General features: G+C 36.8%; 2 protein-coding genes across 3 annotated transcripts; both read right to left on the bottom strand.

Moving 5' to 3' along the window:
- Positions 1-176: 176 nt before the first annotated feature.
- Positions 177-13,713, bottom strand: pdap1a (pdgfa associated protein 1a). The gene is made up of 6 exons (XM_062056201.1): positions 13,500-13,713; positions 12,864-12,946; positions 12,727-12,798; positions 12,528-12,652; positions 1,231-1,382; positions 177-1,120 (listed from the first exon to the last, which is right to left on the bottom strand). Exons 1-6 carry the CDS (start codon positions 13,510-13,512, stop codon positions 1,086-1,088), a joined length of 480 nt encoding a protein of 159 aa, XP_061912185.1. The 5' UTR covers positions 13,513-13,713; the 3' UTR covers positions 177-1,085.
- Positions 13,714-14,091: 378 nt separating this feature from the next.
- cby1 (chibby 1, beta catenin antagonist) lies at positions 14,092-19,961 on the bottom strand. Of its 2 annotated transcripts, none has more exons than XM_062056198.1 (5): positions 19,793-19,943; positions 19,531-19,632; positions 16,129-16,234; positions 15,946-16,058; positions 14,092-15,870 (listed from the first exon to the last, which is right to left on the bottom strand). In XM_062056198.1, the coding sequence occupies exons 2-5, from the start codon at positions 19,621-19,623 to the stop codon at positions 15,802-15,804; spliced, it is 381 nt and encodes a 126-aa protein (XP_061912182.1). In that variant the 5' UTR covers positions 19,624-19,632; positions 19,793-19,943; the 3' UTR covers positions 14,092-15,801. The 2 variants fall into 2 exon arrangements, with proteins under 2 accessions (XP_061912182.1, XP_061912181.1); XM_062056197.1 differs by having other exon boundaries at positions 14,095-15,870; positions 19,708-19,961.
- Between the last annotated feature and the right edge of the window lie 245 nt (positions 19,962-20,206).

Below are 20,206 nucleotides of genomic sequence, written 5' to 3'. Positions count from 1 at the left end.
ATGTACATATTTATATTGTTTGTGACAGTGTACATGTGCACATGCTGCACCAAATAATGCATTAAAATAATGTTCAACATTGTAAATTAAAGCACAAATTAAAATGTACAGCAAAGCCATTATGAATATATGAATGAATTTCTTTATTAAATGACTTCAAACACATGAGGGAAAAAATTGAGGAACTTGTTTCGATTCTGCTTTGAGCTTTGATTTTTTTATATCTATACTGTATAACTCTTACTTGTGTTGAAATGTATTTGATGACTGTTGACCATCCACTAAAAGTTTTTGCATACAAATACTTAGCTTGTCAGATACAAAAATGCATAACACAAGTGAAGGTTTTGTTTGAGCAAGTGAGTGAAAATCAACTGTAAAAAATATCTAACGCAGGTAAAAGCCAGTGATGTGGTCTCACGAGAAAAGACAATCCGTTCTATAAAAGGACTGCGGATCCTTGCATAAACAAGGCCACAGTCACTGAGTCAGTTTGATGCGAGGCTTTCCAGAAGTGGTGTGTTAAATGGTTGAACTATTGAGAAAAAACAATACGTAGTTCAAGTAATATTCCTTCTGCGCGGAGTAAACATTCAGCCCACTTCATAAAGAATTAATACAAGCTTGATCTACTTTTTCTTTCATATACATTTTACTGTCTATTGCTGCGTTCCGACAAAAATAAGTCGGATGCAGGGAAAAGTTGCGGCTGTTAAGAGTCAACACCTTGTAAAAACATTTGAAACAAGAAAAAAAAAACAGGAACGCAAATGTAAGCCGCTCTAAGAATTATTATGATGTACGAGTAAAGAGTGTGTGTAGCATATAGAAAACCTGCAGCAGTCTCTTTAAAACTGCAGACGAATTCCAAATGTTGCATTTCTCTTCACCGCTTTATGATTTCACCCGTTTTTTGTCTGTCTGGACCACACCATGATGAAAAGTCCCACGCCCCTCTGGTGGTACAAGGAAGCACTGGATGGAGCTCAGGAGCAGCCATGTTCTGACACTATTCCAAATTTGTTCCCTGTCCTCTCTCCATCCCTCTGAGACTGATGTACATGTTGAAGTTCTCGGACAGGTGACTAGCGTTTTGCTTTGGCCTCTTCTGTCTCTTTTTCTACATAAAAAAAAAAAAAGATGACGGTTGACATTTCAGACTTGGGGGAGTTCTTACAAACCACGTGTAAAGCTGTGTAATTAGATAATAGTTAGTTCCTTCCTTCTTACCTTTCTTGAGTTCATCTCTTTTCTTAGCAGCGTCCTCCCTCTGCTTTTTGATGATAGCAAGTCTTGCCAAGTCGGCCCTGGCCTGCTCCGTCTTCCCCTCCATGTGAAGCTTCCTGTAGCGTTCCTTAGATTTCTGCTTCTCGATCTCCTCCCTGACAAACACAACAATATGAAAAAAAGCTCACTAGCAGACACACAATTTAGGTCAATTGTATTATTCAACGACCATACAAATAAACTTGAAAAACAACTACCGAATTTTCTGGACTATAAGCCCCAACGTTTTGAATCCTGCAGTTTATAAAACGGTAAGGCTCATTTATGGATTCTTATACACCAACGGCCTTAATGTTTTGTAATTTACAAAAAGTTTTCATAGAACACAGTTACTGTTGCGGAATTGAACGTTGCAGCGACATCATTACTATATGGTATATCTCCGGCACCGTATGGATATCGTCCCGAATTTTTCAAAACATTTTGGCATAAGCTAACCTACCGGTACATATATTATTGGACATGTACAATGAATCATTTAAAACACTTAACCAGGCTTCAATTTCTCTCTTCCTGAAAAAAGGTAAGGATCCCTTATCATTATCATGCATCTCGTATCAGCATGTTAAGTGTGGACTTCAAACTGTTATCCAAATTGCTGGCTTTCCGTCTGGACACTATTCTTCCTTTTATTGTTTATGAGGATCAAACTGGGTACATTCGGAATAGGCACCCCTTGTCGAATCTTTGGCATCTTTTCAATATCTTGTACAGTGTACCTGCTTTTAACACCGAAGAAGCAGTGATATTTAGAGATGCTGAAAAGGCATTTGACCTATTAATATTAATTATAATGATCTATTTTATGTCCTGGAGAGATTCAACTTTGGTAACAGTTTTATTTCATAGACTAAGCGCTTTTATTCATCTCTTGAGGCCTCGGTCAGACAAATAATATTGCATCTGAATATTTTCACCTCTTTTGCTCTACACGACATGGTTGTCCTCTGAAACCTTTACTTTTTGCTCTTGCCATTGAGCCTCTGTCAATAGCGCTTTGTACTAATCCGCTTATTATGGACATTTTAAGACACAATGTGCAGGTGAAAGTCTCTCTACGCGGATGACCTTCTGTATGTCTCAGACATTCTTTTGTAAATTAGTCAAGATTTTGGGATTCAAAAAGACTCACAGGTTACGTAAACAATATTTGCAAAGACCAAAATCGTTGGGAGGAGTACCAGTACCAAACTTTAGGTTTTATTACTAGACCACCAACCACCAATTCTTAAGTATTGGCTGCAATATAAAGCATTTGATCATCCTCCATAATTGCTGACTATGGAGGCACCCTCAACTAAACCAGCTTTGGTTCACTCTCCCATTCACTCAACTACCAGGTGCAAGCCTGGCTCAGGGAGGAGGTCGCCCCTGCCATGCAGAGTCCCCAGGGATTGTACCAACTAGTCCTTTCAACAAATCCTCAGCTTATACGAAAAACTAAATTGTGAAGACCTCATTCAGGATTTGGGTTAAGTTTAGGCGCTATTTTGGTCTACAGACTATTTGTAATCTTGTGCCGATCACTACAATCATGCATTCCCTCCCTCTCTTGTAGATAGTGCCTTTTTAAGATAAGTCTGGGATCAACAACATGAAAGATTTATACATTGACAACACTTTTGCTTCTGTTCAGCAACTTTGTAATACATTTTCACTACCTAAGCAAATTTATTTTCAGATATCTGCAGACCCGCAGTTTTGTTTGTAATACTTTCTCCAGGTTCCCAAACTTACCGACTGAAACAGAGTCTGGTGCGTTTTTGACACCACTTTCGACTTTAATAGGATCAATTACAAGTATTTACAAAAAATGTTTTTCATTTATGCCCCGAGTCTCTGAATTCAATTAAGTCACTTTGGGAGGGTGACTTAGGAGTGACCCTATCGAAGGAGAGCTGGACAGAGATTTTAAGTAGAGTTCATAAGTCTTCTATTTGCGCTAGACTCTTGTCTTATATTATACCATGGTCCAACTGGCTAAGATGGATGATGCAATATCGTTATTATGTGATCGGTGCCAACAATTGCCAGCAAACTTAATACGTAGTTTTTGGCTCTGCCCACCCCTGTGCAGTTATTGGTATTAAACTTTGAATACTTTGTCTCTGTAATTAGCAAAAAGATTGAAACGACTCCTCATAGTGGACTATTTGGGGTAGCCTCTCTTTGTCATCTTCTCTCAGCAAATTTAAAAACAATTTGGTAGCATTCACTATTTTGTTAGCTAGAAGACTCGTGTTAATTTGGAAGGCTGCAGCGTCTCCCTGCCACACCCGCAGGATCCGAGATATTCCTTAAATTGGAGAAAATTAGGCTGACATTCAATGGTTGTTCTGTGAAGTTTCAATAAGTATGGGGTGCTTTCCTAAAATACGTAAGAGACTAATTTCCAATTTAACCCCGATTGAAAAGTAATTCAAATGTAGATAATTGATGACAATTTTTTTGCTTTTGTGTATTGCTGTACAGTGTTGGGGACATTCAGGTGTTCAGTTGTCTGCGGCTTCATGTCAATATTTGCCTGTACTTATTTGACTTATGCATGTTTTTGACTTTTATTTTATTTTTTTGGTTCACATGTTTTGGGGGGAAAAAACCTTTGTCGTGCGTTTAATTGTGTTTCTGGCAACTGTATTGGTAAAAAAAATTCAATAAACAAATATTAATTAAAAAAATAGAGACGTTCCAAAAAGGAATTTATGCTGCCGATTCCGGTAGAGGGAACGCGGCCGCTACCAATAGCCATCATATGTATTAGCTCTAAGTTTTTCTATATATTTATGAGTGCTACTGACAGTTTAACAATACAGCACAGTATTTTAACTAGTTCTTTATTAACTTGTATTACACTACCGTTCAAAAGTTTGGGGTCACCCAAACAATTTTGTGGAATAGCTTTCATTTCTAAGAACAAGAATAGACTGTCGAGTTTCAGATGAAAGTTCTCTTTTTCTGGCCATTTTGAGCGTTTAATTGACCCCACAAATGTGATGCTCCAGAAACTCAATCTGCTCAAAGGAAGGTCAGATTTGTAGCTTCTGTAACGAGCTAAACTGTTTTCAGATGTGTGAACATGATTGCACAAGGGTTTTCTAATAATCAATTAGCCTTCTGAGCCAATGAGCAAACACATTGTACCATTAGAACTAGGGTTGGGTATCGAGTATCGATTGGAACCGGGACTAACTTTCCGATTCTCCCAGAATCGTTCAAAAGTTTAAATTTCGATTCCTATTTTCGATACCCAGTCAGCCGACCGGAAAAAAATATGTCCGCCGAACCGGAAGAAGAAGCCGCTGAACACCAACGAAGAAGCGCCCACTGCCGGAAGTGTTAGCATAGCCGAGCGAGTCAGTCAAGCTCAAGCATGGATAGCGGGCGTCGGCGGTCGAAAGTGTGGCTTTACTTTATAAAAAAAAAAATGAAATAACCGCAAAATAACAGAGCTCCATGTACATCAAGAAACGAGTGGAGAGAGAGCTGCAGATGTAGCAGGACGTTCTACCGATACTTATGTCTGACGACCTTGCTACATGGTGGTGGTGCGGTGGAACCAACAAAAGACTTATCCTTTGCTGTCAGATCTCGCTTTCTCATATTTATGCGTTCAAGCTTCTTCCACACCCAGCGAACGTGTATTTTCCACAGCAGGAGACACTATCTGTCCAGAACGCTCACGCATCCTGCCTGAGAAGGCGGATATGGTCATTTTCCTAAACAAGAACTGTCTCTGATTTTATACTGTACCTGCTGCTAATCTGGACTGGGTTTTGCAAGTTGTTTCTTATTGTTTATTTGCTTTTCTGCACCAGGTTAGCCCATCAGTGGGAGCACGGTAACATTTTTAAGTACCTGCAGCATCATACACTTGTGTGTGTAAATGTGTTTTCATGAGGTTTCCTGCAGCATCATACACTTATGTGTAAATGTGTTTTCATGAGGTTTTCAAAAATAAAGCTCTCTTGAGGAAAGTGTACCCCTGGGAAAATGTATTCATAATTTATAATATTTATATTCAAGTTCATAGATTTGATATTTATATTCGAGTTGAAAACAGCCCTGTGAGGAATTTATAGTAAAGTTCATAAAAAGTTAATAGAATTAAAATTGATGGAGAATGCCAGACTATTTCATTCAGAAAGACTGTAGGTTAGCTAGCTCATTTAAAATATCCTAAACTTTTTTTTGACCCTGCCTCTTAAAAGAATCGGAATCGAGAATAGTCAGGAATCGGAATCGAAACAAAGAATCGGAATCGTTCAAATTCAAACGATACCCAACCCTAATTAGAACACTGGAGTGATAGTTGCTGGAAATGGGCCTCTATACACCTATGTAGATATTGCACCAAAAACCAGACATTTGCAGCTAGAATAGTCATTTACCACATTAGCAATGTATAGAGTGTATTTCTTTAAAGTTAAGACTAGTTTAGTTATCTTCATTGAAAAGTACAGTGCTTTTCTTTTAAAAATAAAGACATTTCAATGTGACCCCAAACTTTTGAACGGTAGTGTACATCCAATTGTCAAAAAAAGTAAATAGTACAAAACACAAACTGGTCACCTACCAAACAGGAAGTGATCTATGAGCAATGGGAGGAACACGCTAAACAGTCAATCACCTAACAGTACCAACTATCAAATTTTGTTGCGCCATCTTGCTATCGATTCTCTGCACAGAGTGAGAAGGGAAACTATAAATGAGTGCTGCAGAGAGCAAAAATTGTGGATAAAACGGGTAAAGTCACCTCGATACTATGGCAGTTTTATGGATTTTTTCAAATGGACCATAATCCTTTGCTGCGCTCATCTTTTTACCCCCGACCGTTCCCTATTTGGATGTACGGAAACAAAAGGTAAGAACTAAAGTGCAGGAATGTATAAATAAAATAAAAAAATATATAAATAATGCGATACTTAAATTTTTTTAATTTGATAATATTTAAATAATTACTGCACAAAATCGATTAATTTGCATACTTTAATAAGAATAACACACCAAATGTAATGTTAAACAGAACACGTAACTTCCTGACAGTAAACCTGCCAAAAATTGTTCTCAGGTTTCTCTGTGTTTACATTTTCAGAAATACTTTATTAATCCCTGAGGGGAAATTTACATTTTCAGCACAATCCCATTCAAGATCAGACAAACATTACAGGGAGACAGAACAGGATCGCTGACGGGTCTGCCAACTTCTAGCGCCTCTTACAAAAAGGTGAGATACAGGTAAACAATGGGGTGGTGAGAGAGAAAAAATCAGTCTAAGCCTTTAACACTTGCACTATTTTGTTACACTGTATTAATACTTTCTTACATATTACTTATTTTTGCACTTTATTTTTAAGTGTTTGTGATTTTAGACCATCCTTTTTGTCATGGGTGTGTTGACATCCCTTTCTTTTCTGCCCTGATAGCTGAGGGGATTATAATCAGAGGACAGTAACATTTGAAATGAAAATATTTAATTTAATATATTTTTCCCCTGGTCCATATTTTTATAAGTCATAAAAATATCAATTATCAATATTAACCAATATGAAAACTTATATTGTGATAGTTTTCAGCCATATCGCTGTGTCTATCTATCAGAGGGGATCGCCGTTTGTGATCGGCTTTGAAAGTCAAAAATCAGCATTTGCGATCACTAGGGGTGTGGGCAAATATCAATTCGAATTCGAATCGCGATTCTCACGTTGTGCGATTCAGAAGCGATTCTTATTTTTTTAAAATCTTTTATTTTAATTTTTTTATTTATTCTTTTTATTAATCAATCCAACAAAACAATACACAACAATACCATACCAATGCAATCCAATTCCAAAACCAAACCCGACCTAGCAGCACTCAGAACTGCAATAAACAGAGCAATTGAGAGGAGACACAAACATGACACAGAACAATCCAAAAGTAGTGAAACAAAAATTATTATCAACAACAGTATCAATATTAGTTACAATTTCAACATAGCAGTGATTAAAAATCCCTCATTGACATTATCATTAGACATTTATAAAAATTTAAAAAAAGGAACAATAGTGTCACAGTGGCTTACACTTGCATCGCATCTCATAAGCTTGACTTCCTGTCAATGAGAAAGGACGCAAAGAAAAAAGCTCTGCTTCTGCTACCGGAGTTTTTGTTAAGTCTGAAGATTTTGACCACTGATTTGACCACTGATTTGCGATCGCAGCCACAGGAGAGTCACCTGGCATCTTCGATCTGATTTTGGTCAGTTGAGAGGCACTGATACGCTGAAATAAGGCGAGTGGAAGAGCCGTTAGCCTCAAGCCAAAGGCGCCTCCTGCAGTTCAAAGTGGTTGCCTAGCAACCAAAAGCTACGGCGAGTTTACAGCTGTTTTAAAGTGATCCCGACGTCGCAGAGTGATATAAGTTGACAGGCTGACACCTCAAATTGATCTCTGAACGGCGCAAGGTACGAAATTGTTGAAAAAACAAGTTAAAAGTGCCGCAAGTCGCTAAAGAAGTAACTGCCCTTAAGACATAAGAGGCGCTGACGTCAGTGACTGCCGCGATGCCAAAAGTTAAAGGATTGACTGGAAAGACTGATTTGAAGCTGGGCACAGGACATGATGGGATTCAAGAAGGGATACTACAAAAAATACTCCAGGAATTTAAAGAAGAAATGATAGAAAAATGGGAAGAATTGATGGATGGATGGAAAGAGGATATGAAAGAAATGAAAGAAGAAATTAAAGAAATGAAAAAAGAACTCCAGAAATAAAGAAGCCACTGAAATGAGCAAACAAATGAAAATCCTTCAAGAAGACAACAACATGCTGAGGAACATCATAGATGAAATGGATCAGGATAAACGAATGAATGATATTGTGACGGGGCACCGAATTAAACCAAGATCCTATGCGAAAGCTGTGAATAATGAAGGTGAACCAGATGAAATGGATATGGTCTCAGCAGAACAGCAAGTGGTCAACTTTCTGCAATTAAAAGAAATTGAAATTGACATTAATACCATCGAAACATGCATCCCACTGAACGGAAGAAACAACAACACCACTCCAGGCGTGCTCGTGAAACTCGTAAACAGAAAATCTAAAATGGCATTGCTGAGACAGGGAAAGAAGCTGAAGGGAACAAATGTGTACATGAATGAGCATCTCACAAAACGTAATGCTGGAATCGCCAAGAAAGCACGCGACTTGAGAAGGCAGGGAAAAATCCAGGGAACTTGGAGCGCCAACTGTAAAATCTACATCAAGCTGAATGGAGGTCCAGAAGCAAGAGTAATTGACATGACATCAAGGACCTGGACAATTTTTAAAGTTTACACAGCTACCACAACAACGATGATAATGGACTCCGACAGAAAACAAGCACCTAAATTCAGCATCGGCACTACTATGTTCCAAGGGACGACTAAACAAGAGGACCTAGATTCAGGATTGCATCCACCAAACTTATAGAGATTATTGAAACAACATCAAAGATTGTTGAACAAGAAAATATGGAACTAAAAAATTTCTGCAACAAAGATCACAAAAACCAGGATTTGGAAAATGATATAGATCCAGATACAAATTTTTTCTCCCACATCAGTAATAGTTGTTTTTATTATACAGATGATCAATATAATAGCAACATTGAATGTGATAACAAATTGTCAATTATTCATTTTAATAGTAGAAGCTTGTATGCAAATTACAACATTAACAACTTTTTGGAACACATCAACGAACCCTTCAAAGTGATTGCTGTCACAGAAACATGGATTGATGATAAAAAAGGAATAGATTTTGATCTGGAGGGATATGAGCTAAACTACATCAACAGAACCAACAAAAATGGAGGAGGAGTAACTGTGTACGTGATGAAGAACCTGAACTACAAAGTGGTAAAAAACATGTCATTTGCTATAGATAATATCTTAGAATGTATAACCATTGAAATATGCCAGGAAAAAAGCAAAAACATATTCATCAGTTGTATATATAGATCACCTAAGTCAAGTATAGAAACATTTGAAGAATGGATCAAGGCAACTTACATGGACAATGGTCAAAGAATAATGTTCTTATGTGGTGACTTTAATATTGACTTATTGAACCCCAACAAGCAAAAGTCTATTGATGACTTCATTGATACAATGTACAGCATCAGTCTATATCCTAAAATCACAAAACCAGGCAGAATATCAGGACACTGTGCCACGCTTATTGATAATATTTTTACCAATGATTTTGATAATAACACTACAAGTGGTCTACTTATAACCGACGTTAGTGATCATCTGCCAGTTTTTACAATATACGATGGAAACTACAAGAAGAACATGGAAGACAAAAGGACATTTCGAAGACTATGCGCAGAGAAGAGGATGACTGCCTTCAAAATTGAGCTACAAAAGCAAGATTGGGACAATGTGTATAATGAAAAAGAGGTTGATGAAGCATATGAACATTTCTTAAACAAGTTCATAATACTTTATGACAAACATTGTCCATGGATACAACTCAGTAACAAGCAGAGAAAGAATAATCAACCATGGATGACAAAAGGATTAAAAAATGCTTGTAAGAAGAATACACTATATAGAAAATGTATAGCACAAAGAACTATAGAGGCAGAAATAAAGTACAAAAGGTATAAAAACAAGTTAACAGACATACTACGATCATGTAGAAAAGAATATTACAGTGAATTATTGGACAGGAACAAAAATAATATGAGAGCAACATGGGGCATCCTCAATAGCATTATTAAAAATGGAACTAAGAGGGACTACCCTCAATACTTCTTAGATGGAAATAAAAAAAATGACAACATAAAGGAAGTCGTTGAAAGCTTCAATAATTATTTTGTAAATATTGGACCAAAATTGGAAGAAAGGATTCCAGACCCAGTTCCAATTGAGGACTATAATGATACCATAGAGCGAAATCCCAACTCCATGTTCCTCAGTAATGTGACACAGGAGGAAATAGTTACAATCGCAAAAAAATTTAAATCTAAGACTTCAACTGAGAGTAACGGAATTGATATGGAAACGATAAAAAAGGTTATTGAAGAGATCTCAGGACCATTAATGTATATTAGTAACCTATCATTTCAAACAGGTACATTTCCAAACAAAATGAAAATAGCTAAAGTTGCACCAATTTATAAGACTGGAGACAAACATCAATTTACAAATTATAGACCTGTTTCTCTACTTCCACAATTTTCTAAAATCATTGAAAAACTGTTCAATAACAGATTAGAAAGTTTCATGAATAAAAATAGAATACTCGAAGAGAACCAATATGGATACAGAGCAAATGTTTCAACTTCAATGGCTTTAATTGAAATTACAGAAGAAATTACCAATGCAATAGATAGTAAAAAATGTGAGGCAGCGGTTTTTATGGATCTAACTAAAGCATTTGACACAATTAATCACAATATTTCAATCAAAAAACTAGAACGATATGGCATCAGAGGGTTAGTCTTAAACTGGATAAGAAGTTATCTAACGAACAGGAAACAATACGTGAAGCTAGGCGAACACACGTCTACAATGCTAAATATATCCTGTGGTGTACCTCAGGGATCAATAATAGGACCTAAATTATTCAATCTATATATAAATGACATTTGTAAAGTTACAAAAGATTTAAAGTTGGTATTATTTGCTGATGATAAAACAGCGTTTTGTTCAGGAGAGAACACACAGGAGATAATACAAATAATAACAGAAGAAATTAACAAATTAAAAAGATGGTTTGACAAAAACAGACTATCATTGAATCTTAGTAAAACTAAAATAATGCTATTTGGTAACAGTAGGAGAGAAAGTCAAATACAAATAGACGGAATAGAAATTGAAAGAGTAAATGAAACCAAATTCTAGGTATAATGATTGATGATAAATTGAACTGGAAATCTCACGTAAAAAATATACAACATTAAGTTGCAAGAAACACGTCAATAATGAATAAAGCAAAACATGTTCTAGACCAAAAATCCCTTCATATTCTCTACTGCTCACTAGTGTTACCATATCTGAACTACTGTGTAGAAATATGGGGAAATAATTACAAAAGTACACTTCATTCATTAACGGTGTTACAAAAAAGATCAGTTAGAATAATACATAATGTTGGATATAGAGAACATACAAACCCTTTATTTATTGAATCAAAAATACTGAAATTCCACGACATAGTGAATTTGCAAACAGCTAAAATTATGCACAAAGCAAACTATAACCTGCTACTCAAGAATATACAACAATTCTTCTCAAAAAAAGAGGAGAAATATAATCTTAGAGAAAAACGTAATTTAAAACATTTGTTTGCACGTACAACACTTAAGACCTTCAGTATATCAGTATGTGGAATTAAATTATGGAATGGATTAAGCAAAGCAATCAAACAATGTACTAATATGATACACTTCAGGAAACTCTTCAAACTTAAAGTGTTTACAAAGTACAAAGAAGAAGAACCATGACAAACATTCTCAATTTATTTCATCCATCCATTCATTCATTCTTAAAGTAATCTTACTTATCTCATCATATGAAATATGACTTACTTCACCAATTATTATTATTACATTCTTACTATTATTTATTTTTATTGTGATTACTTATGGAGTTTATTGTGAAAAAATTGTGAACAGGAAGTGAACAAAAAGTTTTGCAACTGTTATGTAAAGAAAAGGGGTAGGATTAAATAAGCTCTGCTTCTTCCTACTCCTTTTCGAACATGTTGAAAAGAGAAACTGGAAATTGTGATGTATCATGTTGTATGCTTGCATGTTCGAAATAAACTCAAACTCAAACACACCAATATTTTCACAAAGATAAAATAAGTCATATTTTTGGTTCATCTAATAGTTAAAACAAATTTACATTATTGCAATCAGTTGATAAAACATTGTCCTTTACAATTATAAAAGCTTTTTACAAAAATGTACTACTCTGCTTGCATGTCAGCAGACTGGGGTAGATCCTGCTGAAATCCTATGTATTGAATGAATAGAGAATCGTTTTGAATCGTGAAAATATCGTTTTTGAATCGAGAATCGCGTTGAATCGAAAAAAATCGATTTTGAATCGAATCGTGACCCCAAGAATCGATATTGAATCGAATCGTGGGACACCCAAAGATTCGCAGCCCTAGCGATCACATACTCTTTCATTAAAATAGGCCGATAATGACCGGTGGCCGATCAATCAGCACATTATTCAAAACAACTCACTAAAGACCCACCTTTCTCTGCGAGACAGCTCTTGAGGTGCATCAACATCTACTTCGGCCACTTTCTTGCTTTTCTGAGACACACGGTTGGGGTTCTCAATTTCTATGATTCCCTCCACACCGCTCCTCTTCCTAGACTGTGTGTAGAAATGAATGCATTTGTAGCACAACACAAGATGCGGCCAGCAAACTCTGTACCGTCCTTCCTCACCTCGGACTCCTCATCACTGCTACTCTCCTCTGAGTTGGAAGCAACCTCTTTCTCAACACCACCATTTTCCTCCTATTGGAGAAAAAAACAGAAACCAAAATAAATTTCTTATAAATAAAAAGAAAACCTTAACTCACCAGCTCTCGCTGTGCTTTCATCTGACGGTCAATCTCCTCAGGATTGCTGAATTGCTTCCCTCTGCCCTTGTGGCCCTTTTTCCCTGGAGAGATACATGCAGATCGATTACAATACAATATGAGCTTCTGGGGTTAATTTATTTAATACTTTCGTTGATGTAGGTATTATCCAGCAGGAAACTATAGTTTCATAATGTTGTGGCAGTATACTGCCACAACATTAGGAATACCTGTCCCATTGTGAACCTTGATTAGACTGTATGAAATAGCCTGTGGCCTTCACTAGCAAGTCTCACACAGTGGGAAAACTACGTGTTATTGAGAAGATGTAAGAAATAAATAGCTGTCAACGGGCGAATCTACGGCACACATGGTAACGTTAATGGCGGTAAACGAACACAGAAACGTTATAGTGCGAATGTTTGAAGGGGAGCTAACTTTACAACAAGCATAAAACTCATTTCAACACAATTTAATGCACTCTGATATGCAATCATTATGTTTCCGCGGGACACTAACACAAATATAGCCCCTTTGCTAACCAGTTAGCATGCTAAAGCTAAGCATGCGCCACAATTTACGGCACAACACGCCACATTTGCTAGCTACGATTAGCTTGCTTAAATAGATACTTACCACCTCTCGGCATGATGACGGTTAAGGACAATAATATAACTCGATCCCAGTAGTTACCACTATTTCCTTGTTTACACCACAACGTTAAAATTCGTCTAAGAAAAGCTAAACAGCTGGAACTTTGTGTCTACTGTCTTCTGAGGGTTGTCAGCATTTACCGTAACTACGTCGCGAATCTACCCGCGCATGCGCAGTCGGTAGGCAATCGTGACGTTTGACTGAGAGATTTAATTACCAATCAGCTGCACTGATTAGGCGGACCTACTCTTTGACATGGATATTGAAAATAATACGCTTGCACTCTACATACTTTGTACATAGTCCTATGTTAAGTAATTCTATGAAATAATAATTGTAGATGAAAAAACACCATTATCATTCTACCATCAAATCGAATATATACATATATACTATGGTAGCTTGAAATCTACAAACCCTGTCTCCATGAGTTGGGAAATTGTGTTAGATGTAAATATAAACACAATACAATGATTTGCAAATCCTTTTCAACCCATATTCAATTGAATGCACTACAAAGACAAGATATTTGATGTTCAAACTCATAAACTTTATTTTTTTTTTGCAAATAATAATTAACTTAGAATTTCATGGCTGCAACACGTGCCAAAGCAGTCGGGAAAGGGCATGTTCACCACTGTGTTACATGGCCTTTCCTTTTAACAACACTCAGTAAACGTTTGGGAACTGAGGAGACACATTTTTAAGCTTCTCAGGTGGAATTCTTTCCCATTCTTGCTTGATGTACAGCTTAAGTTGTTCAACAGTCCGGGGGTTGTGGGGGTCTCCGTTGTGGTATTTTAGGCTTCATAATGCGCCACACATTTTCAATGGGAGACAGGTCTGGACTACAGGCAGGCCAGTCTAGTACCCGCACTCTTTTACTATGAAGCCACGTTGATGTAACACGTGGCTTGGCATTGTCTTGCTGAAATAAGCAGGGGCGGCGTCCATGGTAACGTTGCTTGGATGGCAACATATGTTGCTCCAAAACCTGTATGTACCTTTCAGCATTAATGGCGCCTTCACAGATGTGTAAGTTACCCATGTCTTGGGCACTAATACACCCCCATACCATCACAGATGCTGGCTTTTCAACTTATTCAAAACTTATTCGGGTGTTACCATGTAGTGGTCAATTGTACGGAATATGTACTGTACTGTGCAATCTACTAATAAAGGTTTCAATCAATCACTCAGTCTCTGCCTCAATCCACCAATCAGGTCTGTATGATATAGTGGCCAGAGGGAAGCCATTTTTTTAAATAAAAAGTTTGCCAAAATGCACCTGAAATACTCTCAGAACATTAGAAACATAATCCTCTGATCTGATGAGACAAAGATTGAACACTTTGGCATGAATGGCAGGCATCATGTTTGGAGGAAACCAGGCACCGCTCATCACTAGGCCAATACCATCTCTACAGTGAAGCATGGTGGTGGCAGCATCATACTGTGGGGATGTTTTTCAGCGGCAGGAACTAGACTAGTCAGGATAGAGGGAAAGATGAATACAGCAATGCACAGAGATATCCTGGATGAAAACTTAACGCTTCTCATCAAACCTGTAGGAGCTTGAGAGGTGCTGCAAAGAGGAATGGGCAAAGTGAAATGTGCGAAACTGCCCAAAGATAGGTGTGCCAAGATTGTGGCATCATATTCAAACACACTTGAGGCTGTAATTGCTTCCAAAGGTGTATCAACAAAATATTCAGCAAAGGCTGTAAATACTTTTAACATGTGTTTTTTAGTTTTTTTATATTAAATACATTTGCAAAAAAAACAACAACAAAAAAACAATTCACATTGTCATTATGGGGTATTGTCTGTAGAATTTTGAAGGCAACAATTGATTTATTCCATTTTGGAATAAAGCTGTAACATAAGAAAATGTGGAAAAAGTGAAGTACTGTGAATGCTTTCCGGATGCACTGTATTCATAAAACTAACCTGAATCTGTGTAATAAATAAGGTGTTGGGTCTTCCTGGAAATAAATATGTGAATAAAATCCCTCGGCTGCTCAAATTGTGACAGAAAATTCCCTTTAATGTGAAGAGAACTGTTTGCCACACAGGTACAATGTAAAAAATGCTGAATATTTAAAATACCTTACGCAATAAAAAATAAGGCAATTAAAACAATCTATACATTTAGTCTTTCTGATTGATAAACCTTTGGACATTATTAGCTATACACAAATTCAAAAGGTATTATTTTTTTTAAACAGAACACAATTCCACTTTATAATTCCTATGAGGAAGGCATCATATATTTGTCATTTCTTCAATGCACGGACGTGATCCCCTCCACTTCTTTCTCTTTTAGGTGGTACTCCACTGTGGACTCTGTCAGCTACATGGAAAAGATTAAATGTACTGTTTATAATAGGGATGCATTAAACCTCATTAGTGTTCTATCTGTTCTCACCATGTCAAGAAGAATTTCAATCTTTAATTTCAGAATATTGTTTTCTTCCTCCAGCTGTATGTTTCTTTTCTTGAGCCGCTCAACTTCCTTTACGGATACATTTCCACCGGAGTCTGGTCAAGAATAATTAAAAGAAAAGTCATATGTATGCATCTGACACTGTAAGATTCTCTGTTCCATTACCTGTTATCCACTGGCCATCTTCAAATTTTAAAGTCTGTCCCCCAATGTTCATCACAGGCGGTCCATATTGAAGGCCAAGCTCCATTTCCCGTGTGGAACGATCTAACTAAAAAAAGAGGACATGTACAGGGAAAATCATCAAATCTGTATGTTTTTGTAATATAAAGGGTGGGCGATACTCCAAATTTTGTTCTCAATATAGTCAGTCTTTCAGAATAAAAGCACCAAAGCGGTCAGGTCTTTCCACCAGCACATGCCCCTGTTGAGTTATGTGCGCTCAATAACAATGTTATTTGGTCGTACTGTATATTATCCTTTTTATTTATGTTATGGTACATACATATTGCTTTTATTGTGAAACGATTTCCTGTGCAAGTTTGTTGTAATTCATTCTTGATGGACACACAAAGGGGCTTTCTAAAAGTGTTGTAAGCATTATATCCCGCTCTCCTGCGGCTTTGACCACGGAAACTACAATTTATACTTGTTGTAACTGTTATTCAACCAGATAAGAAGCCATTGAGATCGAGATCTCTTTCACAATTGTGCCCTGTCCAAGAGGTCAACAGCGCATGTCACAGAGCAGTTACAGAAGTGTAATAAGACATTCATTTTAAAATGTATAAAAGTCAGCTAATAATAGGGATTTGGCAACATTTAGCTCCTAACTAATGGAGGGTCGATTGGGACAGAATTAAATTAATAAATAACCCACTGACTTTGAGTTTGACAGATAAAATACATGCATGAAGCGCTGACACACAGGTTCATGAAATTATTAAATAAAGCATGAAATCATGAAATTATTCAACTGTGAAAAAATTAATTAGATAATGAAATAACTAAATAATTGAATCATGAAATAATAATGAAATCATAAAATAAATAATTAAATAATGAAATGGATTAAATAAATCATGAAACAAATAGTTGAATGATTACATTATTAAATGTAATTTTACATTAAATAAATTAAGGACACATTTAATGAAACATATGTCTCTAATTTCAATTACAATTTACTAATGACAGATTTAAGTAATTATTTAAAGATGTAATTATTTATTTATTTAATTATGTCGCATTTGACCCACAATACCAGAGGTTCTCAAACTTCTTTCACAAAGTACCACCTCAGAAAACACTTGGCTCTCCAAGTACCAACATAACGACCAACATTAAAATACAGCAGTGTAGTAGGCCTAAGTATTTATTAAAAACAAGGCCGAGGTTTTATTTAAAAAGTATATCTGCCTCACAATACGAAGGTCCTGGGTTCGATGCTGCGCTCAGGATCTTTCTGTGTGGAGTTTGCATGTCCTCCCCGTGACTGCGTGGGTTCCCTCCGGGTACTCCGGCTTCCTCCCACTTCCAAAGACATGCACCTGGGGATAGGTTGATTGGCAACACTAAATTGGCCCTAGTGTGTGAATGTGAGTGTGAATGTTGTCTATCTGTGTTGGCCCTGCAATGAGTTAGCGACTTGTCCAGGGTGTACCCCGCCTTCCGGCTGATTGTAGCTGAGATAGGCTCCAGCCCCCCCCCGCGACCCCGAAGGGAATAAGCGGTAGAAAATGGATAGATGGATGGATTTAATATTTTTGGCCACTGTAACAATACACACAGATTGAACAGTAACACTATGTTTAAATATCGGAAAACGATATACTGTACCTAAATAATGAATCAAAGTTTTTGGCGCGTACCACAGTTTGAGGATTACTGCTCTATACCAGTGTTTTTCAACCACTGTGACGCAGCCCACTCGTGAGATACAGTCTTGTGTGCCGTGGGAGATGATCTAATTTCACCTATTAGGGGTAAAAAATATTTTTTGCAAATCAGTAATTAATAATCTACTAATAAAGTGCCGTTGTTGAGTGTCGGTGCTGTCTACAGCTCGGCAGAGTAACCGTGTAATACTCTTCCATGTCAGTAGGTAGCTAATTGCTTTGTAGATGTCGGAAACGGCGAGAGGCAGTGTGCAGGTAAAAGGGTGTCTAATGCTTAAACAAAAAATAAACAAAAGGTGAGTGCCCCTAAGAAAAGGCATTGAAGCTTAGGGAAGGCTATGCAGAACGAAACTAAAACTGAACTGGCTACAAAGTAAACAAAAACAGAATGCTGGACGACAGCAAAGACTTACTGTGGAGCGAAGACGGCGTCCACAATGTACATCCGAACATGACATGACAATCGACAATGTCCCCACAAAGAAGGATAAAAAGGTTGTGACAGTACACCCACTTTGAGACAAGAGCTATATTGATGCATGCTTGGTTATGGTTTGAATTCATATCCAACAATTGCGAATTCATATCCAAAAAACGACATTTTACTGTCAACTGAGTTTCGTTTTTTAATTATTTCTGCTGGTGGTGTGTCTCCGGATTTTTTCAACGCAAAAAATGTGCCTGTGCTCAAAAAAGGTTAAAAAACACTGCTCTATACTAACGTTGGTTATCACTGATTGTATAGCCTATCATCAAAACAGCAGGACAGCATAATTGTCACTTGCATAACTTGCTTATCTGGAACTGCTTTAGTGTGAGTGCACTCGCTCGAGGCGTGTACGTGTGTAAGAGACAGCCATGAGTGAGAGTCTGAACGCCAGAATTTTTCGTCGGGCCAACAAGCTATTTTTATTCAATATGATAAGTATTTGTAAAAAAAATATGTACAACTCTTTAAAATATATGTTATGTTAAACCATTAATGATAACAAAAATCTAGCCTGTAGTGTCCTTATATTTTTTGCTTCGAAAATGTAACTTTGAGTAAGTTGCAAAAAGCCTTTAATTTCCCATACCCTGCTGTTTCAAATGCAAATGTTGACAAACATGCTTATTTTTGAATTATTTGCCAATACATAACTAGAACAGGGGTCGATTTGATCGATTAGTTATTGCCGCCCTAATATATATATATATATATATATATATATATATATATATATATATATATATATATATATATATATATATATATTCAGAGCGCGATGATGTCATGTTATCGATGGGAAAATGCATTTTTAGACAATATGATTTGCCTGAGCGGCTAGGAGACACCGAGAGTAACAAGCGGTAGAAAATGGATTAGGAAGGACAGATTTTTAAAAATAATAATACTTTTTATTTTTATTCTTTTACTTGGGACTTCCGGATTTTGGACGCTGGCGGGCCGTAGTTTGGGGACCATTGAACTAGAACAATAGCAAAAATCTAACTAAACGAACAACAAAAATCATAGACGTCGATGAAACGAAATGAAAGACAACTGAAAAATATCACACGTGAATATTGACCAGATATTGATATAACGCGTAGTATCGATCGTATCGATGTTCAGATTGATCAGCTCGCCATTAGTGACATTTACATACTTTCTTGTGCAAGAACTTACTGTATGAAGGCTTGATAACGATGCAGATTTTCTTGGAGGGATCTTCTTCGGACTGAATAAGTTCCCAAAATTAAGCGGGAGCTTCAGTGACATTTTGAGGTCCTAGATGAGGTTGAACACACAAGTTAATATTACTTTTTGTACAGACACTTAACGCCATGCCATCGTTGTAGTTACCAGCAGGACACAACACGACGGGCCAACGCGAGCTAACAGCTACTTATCTGACAACTAGTAGCTACGGATATTTATCATACCTGACCTTTATTTTGATACTGTTGATAGCCTTACGGGTTCATTAGTAGCTCTTGGTGTGACAGTGTGTTTATATATTTATAATATTTAACTCCATAAAGACTATTTAGTTAAATTCCTAATGCTGTGGTCGACCTCTCCGTAAATAATGCTAGCGTGCTACTGCGCAAGTGCGAATGTTCCATTAAAAAATAGTAATTCTGTTTAACAATTGTATGTTTAATATCGATGTTACGATTGAATTTAAACCACACCATTTTTTCCCCCTTTTTTATATTTTAATATTATTTTTTTATTCATTTATTTAATGAATTGGTAAACACATTCTTTAAATACGATCACATGGAACGTCCCAAAACACATCACCATAGTGATCCGAATACGGCGATTACCACTTCCGAATTGGGTCAATATTCCTACT

Source organism: Entelurus aequoreus, linkage group LG08, assembly GCF_033978785.1.
Source record: "Entelurus aequoreus isolate RoL-2023_Sb linkage group LG08, RoL_Eaeq_v1.1, whole genome shotgun sequence".
Classification (NCBI taxonomy): Eukaryota; Metazoa; Chordata; class Actinopteri; order Syngnathiformes; family Syngnathidae; genus Entelurus; species Entelurus aequoreus.
This window is presented reverse-complemented; position numbering and strand designations above follow the sequence as displayed.

What these genes read in the sequence shown, in the direction of transcription:
- cby1 (XM_062056197.1), bottom strand. Translation starts at nt 19,623, where the DNA reads ATGTCACTGAAGCTCCCGCTTAATTTTGGGAACTTATTCAGTCCGAAG. An exon ending in AGATGGCCAGTGGATAACAG is followed by an intron (nt 16,059 to 16,128) that starts GTAATGGAACAG and finishes ATTCTTGACCAG; the next exon opens with ACTCCGGTGGAAATGTATCC. An exon ending in TTGAAATTCTTCTTGACATG is followed by an intron (nt 15,871 to 15,945) that starts GTGAGAACAGAT and finishes TTTTCCATGTAG; the next exon opens with CTGACAGAGTCCACAGTGGA.
- pdap1a (XM_062056201.1), bottom strand. An exon ending in GCAGTGATGAGGAGTCCGAG is followed by an intron (nt 12,653 to 12,726) that starts GTGAGGAAGGAC and finishes TTCTACACACAG; the next exon opens with TCTAGGAAGAGGAGCGGTGT. An exon ending in GAGCTGTCTCGCAGAGAAAG is followed by an intron (nt 1,383 to 12,527) that starts GTGGGTCTTTAG and finishes TGTGTTTGTCAG; the next exon opens with GGAGGAGATCGAGAAGCAGA.